The 13,903-nt window shown below is 47.2% G+C and overlaps 1 protein-coding gene across 4 annotated transcripts; it reads left to right on the top strand.

The window, feature by feature from the left end:
• The first annotated feature begins 289 nt into the window (after positions 1 to 289).
• Positions 290 to 9,542, top strand: NTAQ1 (N-terminal glutamine amidase 1). Of its 4 annotated transcripts, none has more exons than XM_084304112.1 (6): positions 290 to 443; positions 631 to 730; positions 1,483 to 1,533; positions 2,743 to 2,891; positions 3,240 to 3,364; positions 9,288 to 9,542. In XM_084304112.1, exons 1-6 carry the CDS (start codon positions 367 to 369, stop codon positions 9,419 to 9,421), a joined length of 636 nt encoding a protein of 211 aa, XP_084160238.1. In that variant the 5' UTR covers positions 290 to 366; the 3' UTR covers positions 9,422 to 9,542. The 4 variants fall into 4 exon arrangements, with proteins under 4 accessions (XP_084160238.1, XP_084160239.1, XP_084160241.1 ...); XM_084304115.1 differs by having other exon boundaries at positions 306 to 443; positions 539 to 738; XM_084304114.1 differs by having other exon boundaries at positions 307 to 443; positions 631 to 738.
• The last annotated feature ends 4,361 nt before the right edge of the window (positions 9,543 to 13,903 follow it).

The following is a 13,903-nucleotide window of genomic DNA, read 5'->3' as shown; positions in this document are numbered from 1 at the left end:
GGCTCCGCGGCCCGCTGCGGATCCCTCCGCCTCACACGGAGCCCTCCATCTCCCTCCTCCCTCCTTTCTTCCTCCCCTTCCTTCCCTCCTCGCCGCGGCTCCCTCTCCCCGCCCTCACTGAGAGCCGGCCCTCGCCCGCTCTTTTTATTTTATTTTTTTTTTTTTTGGAAGTATTTTTTAAATCTTTCCCGGCGGAGGGTTACACGCGGAGGTGGCAGAACCGTTTGAGCCTTTTGGCGGGCGGGAAGCGGCGCGTGCCGCCCCTTCAGGCGAGCGCCGCCTCCTCACGGGCTCCACGCCCGCCCTCAGGCGGCTCCCTCAGGAGCCCGGCCCCGTTCTCCAGCACGAGAAATCTCCCCCCGGGGCATGGCGGAGCTGGATGAGTACCGGTACCGGCCGGCGGTGCCTCCCCGAGCCGCCTGCGCTTACACCGGCTGCTACTGGTAAGGGAGGCGCCTCAAAATGGCGGTCGGCGCCTGACTGGAAGCTGGCGGCGCGCTGAGGGGGGGAGTTGAAAACGGAGCTAAAATCCCCGCAGGGAAACCTTCCCGGCCCGGTTTGGTTTGCTGGAAGTGAAGGTGAAAAGGGGATTGAAAAGAAAACGGTGCCGTCGACGGGTGTGTTTTGCAGTGAGGAAAACGTGTGGAAGCTATGCGACTACATCAGGAGTCGGGGGGAGCTCCCTGTGGAGGAGTTCTACGCGGTTTTCATCTCCAACGAGAGGAGGATGGTGAGTGGGTGAGTTGTGCGCTCCGTGGGGGTGGTAAACCACAGGCGGGGGGAGGTGGGAGGCCCTTTAACTACCCCAGGCCTTTTAACTACAGCCTGGGGTAGGTGAGACTTGGCCCCAGGCCCCCCTGCAGCAGCTCAGAGGCGTGCAGGCAGCGCCACCTGGGAGCATGAAGAATTTCATTTGTTTCTGGCTTCCAGACCCCACGCAGTATTTGCTCAAGACATCAAGGCAACACCAGAACCTGAGAAACAGTAAAAGGAAACAGCTCGAACTGCTGCACTAGAAGAGAGCCCTGCTCTCTCCTCTAGAAGCCCCAAGGATAAGGATACCCTCAGGGGAACAAAAGGTTCATGGCATTCTTTCCAAGCTTAAAAGAAGTTGCCCTAAAACAACAGATTAATCTTGGTTAAAGGTTGGGCTAGCTGATCTTAAAGGTCTCTTCCAACCTGAATGTTTCTATGAATGTCCTTACCTGACACGCTTGGATTGTGGGAAGAAGGAATCACGGTGCCCCTAAGGGCTGTGGGATGATTTTTCCCTGTCATCCATCAAGTTAGGGGGAATATTACATTATATGGTCCAGAATAGCGTCCAGTTTAATGTTTCTGAAAGATAAAAACTGGAGCAAGCTTTCTGACAGCAGTACTGATACAAGCTGATGAAATGCAGAGTTTAGCAAAGAACTTTCCCAACCCGAAACTAATCTCTGAAAGTCAGGAGTGGTTTATGCCAAATTGCTTAACTTTCAGATCCCGCTCTGGAAACAGAAGTCAGGGCATGGAGATGAGCCTGTTGTCTGGGTAAGGCCCTCTGTTCTTTCTTTGTCAGTATTTAAGTGCATGCCTCTGCAGCTGAGGTCTGCAGGATCAGATGTGGGCAGTGTTAGATACCTCTGCTGGAATTAATTTAGGTTTATGTCCCCCCTGAGCATCAGGAAGCACTCTCACTCTGCCAGAGGTCCCTTCTGACCTCAGCCGTCCTGTAGTTCTGTATTAGTATTTATCATTCTTCTACAGCAGCCTAAATGCAGCCCTCCTTTTATTGTTCACAGGAAAATAGCAGTGAGATGACCCATAAAACCGCCAGGTGACAAAGCTTAGTTAGCATTGGTAAAAGTGCACAACAGTTCTGTGAAAATTACTGTCTGGTTTTGTTGGGGCCCGCCAGCTTTGTAGGATGTTAAATAGATGTCTTGTAACAAGCTGACGGGTGAAAATATCCATATAGGTCTGACATGGGATGGAAAAACGTGAGCAATACATGTCTTCAGGTGCCAGGATGTATGTAAGCTCTTCCAGAGTTTTTGGCGTGTCGTTTAATTTAATGTAGTTCAGTAGTTGCCACTACAGAATTCCTTTTAAAGATGTGTAGTTATGGTTATACTGTATGGGAGGGAAAAAATCAATTTTACGTGGCAATTTGTTTCAGAAATTCTGTTTTTAAAAAAAAAAAAAGTGAATTTCTGAAATTCTGTCATTACAGAATCACTTTCTGGAAAATTATCGGTGTGTTTATATTGTAAAAAAGGCTTGGTTTAAAAAGAGGTCCAAGTGTTATCGGGATGATCTGAGAAGAAATAGGAGTTAATAACAACTATCTTCAATTTACTTTTTGGAAAACTGCAATGAATGTAAGTAACTAACACTGAAAATAGTAACTGGAGTTTCTCCAACCCCCTGCCATACCCGTGTTTCCTACATGTTAAGGAATCAAAGATATGGTATGAGGACTAGTGTACTCTTCAGGTTAGCTGCCCAGGCTGATATCAAAGAAGGCTACAAGTAATGGGGAGAATAGCAAGGCTTACCAAAAGGCACGAGGGCTGAGGCAGGCATTAGGAAACCTCTCTCCTGGTGCTGGAACATCACAGGCCTGATACCCAAGCATCAGAAAGCAGTCTCTAAAGAAGAGAAGCTGTAGCCTCAGCTTCCAGGAGGCTTTTTTTCTACTCCCTGTGCCAGTTTCTGGTTAACAACTGTTTAACTCCTGACAATTACCGTTCTTCCCAGGACTACCACGTTATCCTACTTCATGTTTCCAGTGGGGAGCAGAACTTCATTTATGATCTTGACACAGTGCTGCCATTCCCCTGTCCTTTTGACATGTACAGCACAGAGGCCTTTAGGCTGGATGACAGCCTTCATCCTGAATTTCACAGGTGAGGACAAAAAAAAAAAAAAGATGAAGAGCATGAATTTTATTTCATGAAGTTCAAGTTGATGTTGTCTCTGTGGATATATACTGATAGAAGTCTTCTGTTATACTCCAAGAAACTAAATGCACTGCATTATTTTTCTAAAGCTCTTTAATTGTTGTTGTTTAATCATCAAAAGCCTTTCCTTGCTTATGTTTATTCTTAACAGCCCAGCAGCTTAGCCCAGTGTTTCTGAGTGGAGTATTTAACTAAGCTAAGGCTCCCTGGGAGGAAGAAAGGGCTCTTCTCCAGAGTGGCTAATGCAGCGTTATGTACATATATCTCTTGATACAATTTTGCATTGTTGTTTAGGAAAATCCGGATGATACGAGCAGATCTGTACCTGGAGACGTTTGCTTCGGACAGATCTCACATGAAAGATGCAGATGGGAAATGGCAGAAACCTCCTCCCTCGTACCCCTGCATTGAAACAGCAGGTGAGCTGGCAGGACTCCTTTTTCCTTTTAACAGAGTTGAATGATTCAGTCAGGTGGGTGCAAAAAATAAATGTGCTTTTGGACATGTGCTTTGGAAACGTATCCAGCCAGCGCAGTGTGTGGGGACAAAATGGGGCTCTGCAGTGCTTGCCTTTTCCGAACATGTAAAGTGTAGCGTGCTTGCTGGCAGCTGCCACTGCTGTTATCAAACATGAACTGCTGGTCTTCAGAAACTGCGCAGAGAGTAAGAGGTATGAAATGTTGCAATGGGGAGCTGAAACAGAGGCCAAGCAACCTGCCTAGGGTTGGAAAGGGAATTTTTAACACGGTGATTACCCCACTTTTTTTATCACACGGCATTTCAGCTTACTCGAACCACGTGTTTGCCAAGCTGGCTAATGTTTGCCGTGTGTTTGTTCTCTCCTTTTCTTCCCAGATGGAGAGAAGTGTGGTGAAGTTTTGTTTTGGAGTTTGTTGATGCTGTGCACGTTTGGTTTTGCTGCTTTTTTAATAATACAATGCTACCATATATTTCTGTTAGAGAAGGTGTGGTCAAAGGAACATGTCTTGTGTCTAGAGCCAAGTTTATTGTGGTTTGAAGCTGCAGGCAAGTTAATTCACAGTGTTCATGTTGCTTTCTAAGAAAGTTTGGCGTTTCACTTGGGTATAAATGAGTTATGAGTGGGGGTGGGAGCACAGGTACAGCCTTGTGAAGCATTTTTAGAAATTCCAGGCTATGAAACACCTGTCTCAGCCAGCCTCCAGGTCATCCTTGGGATGTTGGTAGGTAGCTAAAGATGCAGAGACTTTGATTGCTCCTGTACTTCATTCCTTAGCTTGTACCTTGCCAGGCTGGGAGGAGCATCCCCAAGTCATCCAGTCCAGACCCTGCTCAAAGCCGGTGCAATTAGACTGAGGGGCTTTAAGACTCTGTCTGGTCTAGCCTGCAACAACTCCAGGGACGGACATTGCACCACCCCTCTGGGCACAGTGTTCCAATATTTGATCCCAGGCATGAATTAAATACAATTCCAGTATGCAACCAGAGTTTCCTTTGTTCCCACTCGAGTGCTTCGCTTCTTGTCCTGTTGCCAGCCACCTGGAAGGCTCTGAGTGCACCTGTGGTGATGTGCTCTTGTCTGGGCAGTCACCTGGGTGTTGCAGGGGATGGTGACTGCTTACCCTGCGCCCACCCAAGGTGGAGGATCGCTGACTGGGTAGCTCTGGGATTGGGGTCAGAACAGGAGGAGACTCTGTCAGGTCTAGGACATCTCGTTCACACTGCCTTTCGCTCAGTGCAAGTTTCTCAGGCTTTGGTTTTGTTTTTCCTTTCCTCACCTGAGACACCTTGTAATGGTGTGTGCTTCAATGTATGCACAGTCTTATCAGGCATAAAGCACCTGATTTCAAACTTGATAGGAAGCCAGGTGGCTGACCTTTGGTTAGCGTAAAAGAGCCTGGGACATTGATGTTCATCCACGCCAAATGCCTTTATGGATAACTGCTTCCTCCCCACTTAGAGTACTCTCTTTTCCATGCTAATTTGTGTTTGTGGAAGATTATATTGCTCGCTGCTGGTGTTAGAGGTGACTGTAATTTAACAGCTGGTGGAACTGATCACGTATATGGCTTTAGTGCCAATTTATTTGTGAGATCAGAGCATTACATTACTCCTTGAGGTTATATTGCTGTCATTTAGAGAAGCCAGAGTCATAAGCTCTTGAGAAGATGACTACAAAAGCTTATCAGTTACAAGGACTTATATTACATCTATTTGCTCTGTCTTTGATGCTAAACAAATGCTTGAAGACTGAAAAAATAGCATAAATACATATTTTTTTTTTAATGTATATGAGCATTGTACTGTTAAAAAGAAATGAGCTTGTGAACTTAGGGTATTTAAAGAAAATCAGCGCTCTGGTGCTGCTGCGTCTTAAAGGATGTTAGTTACACTCAACACACCCTGCTTCTCTTATCCAGTGGGGTTTTAAAGCTTTTAGTAAACTTAAAAAGATGGGAGGTTTTGTTCTTGATACTGAAATATTGCTTCTTCAGGACAGAGCAGATGCTGAGCCCAAATAGAGCACTTTGAGCAAGGAAATTCTGTAGCATTTAAGTCAAATGTAGGCCAAATAGGGTAATGTAAATACCCACTGTGGTGCTGGGACAAGACACTGGGACCAGTGATGCCTTGTTATGAAGTTTACCAGGAAGTGTTAAAGGACTGTGAAATTCCTGTTGGAATTCAACCAATAAACTATCAGGAACCAGTGAAGCATTTTTTTTTTTTTCCTAATACTAACTCAAAAGGAATAATTCTTGTGTTGGAATAAGTCTTGTGTTGGCAGTGCTCTGGCCTCTGTTCCTCTGCTGTGGGTGCTCATCCTGCTTTTTTAAATAAAACTAAACAAGATCTGTTCTGAGGTGTGGATTCACCATTCTGGAGCTGGCTAGCCCAGCCTGGGGTTTTCTTTTAAGTCTTCCTCCTACAAATGAATGAGGTTTGATTCTGCATGGTTTAAGTCCCGATGAGATCAGCCCTCCTTGCTGCAAGCCTGTGTAAAATCCAGCTTGCACCCTGCAGTTGCTCAGGTCTTACTGCTTCGATACAACTGGTAGCACCAGCTCCTAATGCTGAAAAGCCTCACTTTGATTTTCACTTCTCCCCAGGTGTTTGGCAGCACACAGGTAGAATGGATGTGTAAAGGCTTTTTGTTCTTTTTATTACTACTGAAATCCCTAGAAGCCATGAATTCTGGGGGTTTATTTCTGAAGAATGCAGGTAGGGCAGCTGAGGAACTGTGTGGGTGCCGTGTGTGATGTGTTTCTGTAACAGGCAGCTGCGAGACAGGGCAGGCAGGTGGCTGCAGTTCCCTTCTGTACCTTCTCCACAAGGTAATGGCAGGATCCTAGCGGAAGGAAAGAAGGACTGATACAGATCTAAGCAGCTCATGCGCGCTATAACCTGATTCCCATTTGAAAATAAAACTGTTGTGAGAAACATCTCAAATAATTTTCTTCAGACAGGATCTTCTGTGAAGTTATTTTATCTGCAAGTGCAATGGCATGCGGCCTGTCAATCAGGAGCGCATTTCAGTAAACAAACCATAACCTTTTATTCCCTATTACCCGATGCCTGATCACCTCCCGTTTCCTCATTGAATCCTCTCTGGATTTATTCTTCATTCCCCCTCAGCCACTAGATGCCCTAAATATTTGACTTCTCTTTTTCTACAAATTTTAATTTATTTTCCAATCCTTTCAAGCCCTGTTTTCCCAGAAATTCGAATAGCTTGTTAGTGCCTTCCTTCACAGCTGTTTTCTCCTGTCCTAACAATAAAAGATCATCCACATATTGTAACAGCAACACCCCCTTTGGAGGTTGGAATTACTCCAAAAACTCCTGTTGGCAGATGCCACAGGTATTGTGGCTGTTAGGCTGTGCACTATCAGATGGCATTTTTGTTTTGTCCCTGCTCAGGGCAAAAGTGTCAGACTTGATCAAAAAAGAAATGAATACGTGCAAGGATCTCGGAATGCACCAGGTAGGTCTCACGGACTGTAAACAAATTGAGTTTGGGCGAAGAGGAAGCCTTAGCTCTGTGGGTGCCCAAATGCAGACTAGTGTAACACCTACAGCATCAGAGGAGGACTGTGAGCGTGTTGTAAATCTTAAAAATAAACAGCAGATTTTTTATTATTATTTTTTGCCACTTTTCATCTGCTTCAGAAAAAGGCTTTTGTGGTGGTCTGTGTTTTTGTGGAGCTATTGCCTAAAGCTGTAAGGTCTCACATAAGTGCACAGCCTTCAGATGTGGCACGTGAATAACAAGGATGACAAAGGGGGACTTCTGTCTCCTGAACCGAAGGAGATGGGAGAGCACTCGTGTTTTCCTACAGGCAGTTACGTGGCTCTCATTCTGCTTTAGTGCCACCTACTGACTGGTCTTTAGACCATCTGCTCTTCACGGGACGGTGAAGCTTGTTTCTTCTTCTTGCTTGCCTGTTACAACAGGTTTTGCTCTCATTAAACTCCTGATGCACTGTGTTATGCCCTGCCACCACCCTCCCAAATGTCAGAGACTGTTTCCCTTCCTACAGACAGTGTGACAGCAGCTCCCAAGTTGCTAACAGCAGCTGCTGTGGTTGTGACTCTGCTGGAACAATCCCCCTTGGGCTTCTTCACCATTCGCAGAACATTTTAATTAAATTATTCTTCTGCTATGCTCAGTGCACATAAAGCAGGGACTTTTTTATCTTTCAGATCTTAAACTACATGAGTAATCACATTAATTGTAAAATAAAAGCATCTGAGAGGAAAAGACAAGCTGGGGATTGGAAAACAAGCTTACCAGGCTACCTGCATGCTGGAACTGTTATCCTCTGCTGGTTGTTCTGGAGTTTGAACAGCAAATTGCTGGGCTTGTGCTATTTTAAATCCCCACGTAGTCGAGTAGAAAGTGACCTCGTGCTGGCACTTGTGGCAGCAGTGGGACTGTGGTTGAGAGAGTTTTTGATGTTCAGTACCCAAAGGGGCTGACAAGGAAAAGGTCAAGTTAGGGGCCAGACCTTGCAGGTGCTGAGAGCTGGGGCTCAGAAAATCCCAAAGCTGTGCTGCGGTGTAGACATGGTGCAAAAAGAGGGCTGCAGGGGCTGCGTGTTGGCTGGGACTGCTGGGTATGGGATTCCCAAACGTTGTCTTCCCTTCCTCGCTTACACTATCTGTAATGGTGAGCCTAATTACACAGGCTTTTTGCAGCTGGAGCAAATTCCATTTCTAATCCATTCGTTAGAGCCCACTCTGGTTTGCTTCTTAATCCTTAAATGTGCACAGGAATCACCCATGTTAAATAAATAGAGCAGAAAAGCTGTAGCACTAACCCCATGGGCTCCCCCACTCTGTTTTGTAAACTCAATCTCTTCATTTTCCTTTAATGTCTATTAAAAAGGATTATTTGCACAGGTTGTCAGTGAGAACATAACAACAACAAACCCAGGGGTGGTGGTTGTCAGAGCTGAAGTCAAAAATCTCTGATCAGTGTGGTGCTGAGTCAGCAGCTTGCACCAGCAAAAAAAGACAGCTTGCTCTAGAAAAAAGACACAGGAGGTGCCTCAGCCCCAAACCACAGAGCAGCACGTTCCGCTGAGCAGTCTGAGATCCACAACCAAGGCAGAATGGTTTCTGCCTCTCCTGCAGGGAGAAGTCAGGAGTCAAAAAAATAAAAAATAAAAAGCGTTTGTGCCCTCTCAGCCTGAGCCTCCCTCTAGGCTCCGGGCTGGGCTGTGTCAGAGCTTTCTTCCTGCCTTGCGGGGCTGGGCCAGCGTACAGCAAAGACAAAAGTTTGGGGCTGGAAGGAAAGAAAGCACGAAGGTAAGCAGCCTGGGGAGTAACAAGCTCTGGGTGTGCCAAGAGGCTTCTGAAAGGCAGCAGGCAGCTCCTTGCTCGGGCTGCTGCTGTGACCCGTCCGTTGTCGCTGCAGAAGCTGCCTTGAGCAGCTGGGTGTGTGTGAGGGCAGGGACTGAGGCACCTGCTGCTCTGCAGCTCTACGTTCCGGTTGTTGGCTGCACTCCGGTTCTCTGATGCTCCTCAACTCTTCCGCATTGCTGTTGCAGGGAAAAATAAAATCTTTTCTCATGCTCACTGTTCCTTAGGACTAATGAGACTTGCTGATCAGGTAACGGGATTACAGCCATGGGCAGAGGGCAGCTTCAGGACTTATGCCACACTGCAGGCGCTGGAAATAGAGGTTCTGGTGGCTCTGTACGGTCTGCAGAGCTGATGGACTGCTGCTCAGCAAGCGTGCTGTGAGCTGCTCTGAGTTATACTTTGAAACGTTTTTTCTTGGGATTTTCATGGTAGCTGTATGTGCTACAGAAGCTGAATCGGGAACTCTGACATTTCACTTCTCTGCTCTTGTTTTAGACTCCAAGATGAACTTGGATGATTTCATCAGTATGAATCCCAAAGTGGGCTGGGGCTCAGTGCTGCCCTTACCGGACTTTGTGCGCCAGTTTGGCAGACAGACTCATCTCAGCTGCTCCGTGAAAGCACAGTGAAGTAAAGAAGCTCTTTCTGCTGCAGGTTGCAGGTGGTTTGATTTGTTTTGCTGCTCTTACATTGTATTTATGAATGGTTTACATTTCTTTATATGGAATAAACATTTGGGCAAATAGAGTACCCAGGGTACACTGAACTGAATAAAGTCTTTTATTTTTATTACAAAAGAGTGAACTTCTTTTTTTTAATAAATCAGATCAGAGGTTGACATTCCACCGTAAACGTGTTGCTCTGTTGTAAACAGAGGCCATCCTTGCAGCTCCCCCCACTACCAAAACCTCGCCTCGTAAACCCAGCACCTGGGTGTCGCTCAACAGAGCCGTTGAGCTGTAGAACATCAGGTTGTCATCCCTCCAGACACGAGTTTACCCCTTGATTAAACTACTGAGCTACCATCCTGAGCTGGTTCCTGGTGGCTGAAATCCATGGCATGCTCCCTTTAGTGAGGCTCAGATAGGAGAATTTGCCATGTTTGGTCTAATTTCAGGGTCAAGGCTGTTAAGGAGAACAGAGACAAACATTATTCAGAATGTAGAAGTTAAAAATCAGCATGAAGAAACGTTCCTTTTTCTCTTTAATCACTCTTTAGCTTGTCCTTTCCCACAGAGAAGTCCTGACTTTCTGTAGTCCATTCCTATTACAGTATTTATGTGCTGAGAGTCCCCGTGTGGTGGCTTTTTGGACTCGGTCACCCTTGAATTAGGCATTGAACAAACAGAAAAAAGTTCCTCACAGTCCCACTCTCTCCTGGCTTCTCTGTGCTGGTGGTCACTGGAAATTCTCCAGTAACCCAACACTACAACATTTGCTACTGAAAATGTTAGGGCAAGGCCCTGACAGCCTTACATCCACGCTGGGGTCACCCTGTCCCACGGGTCAGTCCTCTCACTTCCACCAAACTATGGATGCAGTGAGCTGGGATGGAACAGAAGACCCATGTCTGTCCTGCCTCTTTCTCCTCTGCTGCTTCCTTTTTGTTAAGAATATCATTTATTCAATTCAACCTCTTTTATGTGCCTGGGACTTTAGGGGAAAAAAAAAAGCTCTATTTTTCTGACACACATTTTCTCGGTCGGTGCATTTCTGCAGGCCCGTCTTGTGGAAATAAAATTTTTCAGTTGGCCAGCAGAGAGAGCAGTCGGCACACAGCAAGCATGCGGCCAGCTCCCTGCTGGCATGGTGTGCCAGGAGCTGTTACAGCTCAAAACAAATCATCCCACACCGGCGCAGAGGTGATCTGTGTCTCACAGGGTTGGGGCACCGGGTTTCGTGTTGCCCTTGTCAGCCTGAGCCCCTGAGGGCATCGAGGAGCGTGCCAAGGCCTTCAAACTAAGCCTTTGGATCAAACCAGCGTTTGTAATTCCTACTGAAATGGGTGTGTGGCACCTGAGGATGTCAAACTAATCGATATATGGATTTCGGGGGCTAAATTTAGGCACCCGGGAGGCTGCAATCCGATCTGCACCATTAAGTAGAGCGGCTGGGAGGCACCGGGCTGCACTCGTATGAATCAGATTCCAGGATCAGAGCCTGGGTTGGAACATTTTGGCCTGCGGGGCCCTTCCCGGCTTGCCCGCTCGGCGTCATCCAGCCAGGACCTCACGCGTGCTTGAAAACGGTCAGCTCTAGGGTCTGCTTTTCCATTGTTAGGATGAATTGGGCTGAATTTCCCCGTTTTACGGTGCCGTGAGGTTGTTTTCTCCTTTTCCCCTTGCCTTTCCAGCAAACGCGGGTGGTGGGTTGAAGGACACGGCAAGGAGCAGGCAGGAGGTGTGAAAACCCTGCCAAGTCCTTGCCGTAGCCCCCAGCAGCCAAGCACCTGCCTCCACCTCTTAGGGCACTTAGGATTCGCAGGCTCGGGGAATCTCAACATGAAACCCATCTCCACGTCCGCCTGCGGTAATTTCCTGCTCAGAAATTGGAGGGAGCAAACGCCGGTGATTTTCTTCTCCCTCCTGGCTTCCCCCATGCTGGCCCAGCCGAGGTCAAGGTGAATGAGGCATACCCGGGGAGTGAGTGTCTGGAGGCATCCGCACAGCTTTGCTCAGCAGCTGCCTGCGCCCTTGCCCCTGGAGCTCGGCGAAGATCTGAGCGAGGGTTTTTTGTCATCATGGTGTCAGCAGAGAAGCACTCGCTGGAAGGGCAGCCTCTCAAAGCGCAGCTGCAGCAGCGGTTCTGGAAAATCTCCCCAGTTTGACCTAAGATAAACAAATATGGCAGCTGAAGCGTCCTCAATGTTTCCTTATTCTTACAGTAGGAAATACCTTGGATGCTGAGGGCAGCTAAAACAAATCTTGCCTACTTATCTAAGGCCTCTGGCAAGTCCCTGAGTTTCTGGGGGAGCTAAGCCGCTTCCCATGCGGGAGGCACACAGAGCTCGGGTTCGTGCCGCCGAAAATCAGCACGCAAAGGACCTGAGCTGTGGACTGGTGCTCGCCAGGCCCGAGGGAGGTGGCATTGCTGGGTGTGATGAGCAGGGTGTTTCCAGCAGGCCAGATTCTTGACATTACATGACTTAAAAGCAGGAAATGCTCATTTGGCTCCCTCCAACCTCATACCTGCCTTCCTATGCAGGGCTATATCTGGAAGCCAAACACTGCAATAAGGCAGGAATCATTATATGTTACTTTTTTTTTTTTTTTTAACCAGCCTACACGGTAAGAATATGGTGGTTAGTTCAGCCTTCCCCCCTTCCAAGTTTGTAATTGTGGTGGCACGCTTCCCACCGCCTCGGCATGGCTGGTCGGGTGGCAGAGCACCAGCTTCACACTCAGAGCCCTCCAGAAAAACCACTCTGCCACGGCTTTTAACGATTTAGCTGTAAAACCTCCCTCCGCTGCCATGGCTTCTGACTTGCAGGGGGGAACAAGGGTTTCCAGCCCGTGTTTATAGCTCCTGTAATCAGTAAGGCTATTTACACTGTACTCATGCACTCATCATAGAGTGCTTTGCTGTATGAAATGGTCGTGGTTATATTTATCCCCGTGCAAAAACAAGGTCATCACAAACTCGGGCAGCAATGTTCGGCGTGTTTTGCCCTTGCTGTGTGCTGCTGTTTCTTCAGCAAACGGAGCATCTACCAGCCTGAGCCACGCTCCTAGCACAAAAACCCCAGCCTGCTGTACGTCAGGAACGCCACTGGTGTTTTTCTCTACTTATTTTTTTTTTGTCTCGTGTGAAGTAAACACAACTATTTAGTAAACTTTGCTCAGCTGCTACCTCGGTACGAATACGAGGTGATGCCAGCAAAGTCCACAGGGTTCTATTAGTAGAGCTGAAAGCCGAGTTTGATCCGTTCTGCCAGAAGTACTAAAAATACCTTCTAATATGCTAAGGTATGTGTCTAGCCAGAAGATGTTTTCAGATGCCTTGTTCCAGGGAGCTGCTACACAGTAAACAGAGCCCGAGCAGCTCGGTCCTGAGGTGCAGAGGAAGAAGAGAAGAGGAAGGCCAAGTGCCTCCAGCCTGGCTCTAGACCGGGGTAGCAGCACCGTGTTCCCCCCACGTTGGTCCCAGCAGCAGGGTGGGAAGAGGGGACCTGGAGGGGGTTACAGTGTCCTACCTGCCATATGAACCAGTGGTGTTTTACTGGGAGGAATTAGATGCTTAATCCCTCATTTAGGGCTTTCTCCGTGGCCTCTGCACTGCTTGGCATGGCAGCTGGGAGAAATGGGCTGGGACTGCCTTCCTCCACCAGTGTCCTGCTCCAAGAGACTTTGAGGGTTTACACGTGCTCAGGGAGAGGGACTAAAATGAAGGCCCTCAGAAAACCTGTGTCCTTTTCTATTCAGATTTCCACCTCCTCTGGAAATCAAATGCTGTTTCTGGTTGCTTTAGACAGTCTGGCAGAGTGTACTTACCTCCAGCAGAATACATTCATGAAAAAGACAAGTTCGTGATTAATGCAGAAAGATTTCTTCCCCACCACAGTATGAGCCACGTCTTAAAACCTTTCCTTCAAGAAAATCTGCTGCTGACAAGAAATTACTGACCTCCATTACTCATGCTGCAGCGCCCAGCATCTAAAAGTCATCTAGTAATTATTTGCACGTAATGTGTGTGCATGTGCCCTTATCGATCCCATGGGCAGTTGGCACCTCCTGAGAAATGCTCACACCTTAGCTGCTGCTGCCTGGCAACATTTACGGGATTTGGGGCCAAAATTTGCAGCGCTGTTAGTCATTTTAACTCCCATTGTCACCCCATCACATAGCCCTTTGGAAATGTTTCAAGATTTTATTTTTACTTTTTTTTCCATGCCAAAGCTTGGTTCCTTTAGGAAGACAACCTGGCAGTGGAAACACTGACAAAAGCACAGGCTAATGCTGTATTGCTTAACATCCTTTCTTTAGACTGCTCCATCAGGGGGAGTTGCTTGTTTGGTGTTGGGTTTTGTTGTTTTTGTTTTGGATGGCACTAAAGAAGCCATAAAATTAGTTACAGTACTGCTTCAGGGATTTGCACACTTCAGCCACATCTGC

The sequence above is a fragment of the Netta rufina genome (assembly GCF_964035555.1).
Source record: "Netta rufina genome assembly, chromosome: 33".
Lineage (NCBI taxonomy): Eukaryota > Metazoa > Chordata > Aves > Anseriformes > Anatidae > Netta > Netta rufina.
Note: the sequence above shows the minus strand (reverse complement) of the source record. Positions and strands in the feature narration are given on the sequence as shown.

Coding starts and splice junctions, on each gene's coding strand:
- NTAQ1 (XM_084304112.1), top strand. CDS start 367: ATGGCGGAGCTGGATGAGTACCGGTACCGGCCGGCGGTGCCTCCCCGA. Junction 731..1,482: donor TCTCCAACGAGAGGAGGATG/GTGAGTGGGTGA, acceptor CTTAACTTTCAG/ATCCCGCTCTGGAAACAGAA. Junction 1,534..2,742: donor GAGATGAGCCTGTTGTCTGG/GTAAGGCCCTCT, acceptor CGTTCTTCCCAG/GACTACCACGTTATCCTACT.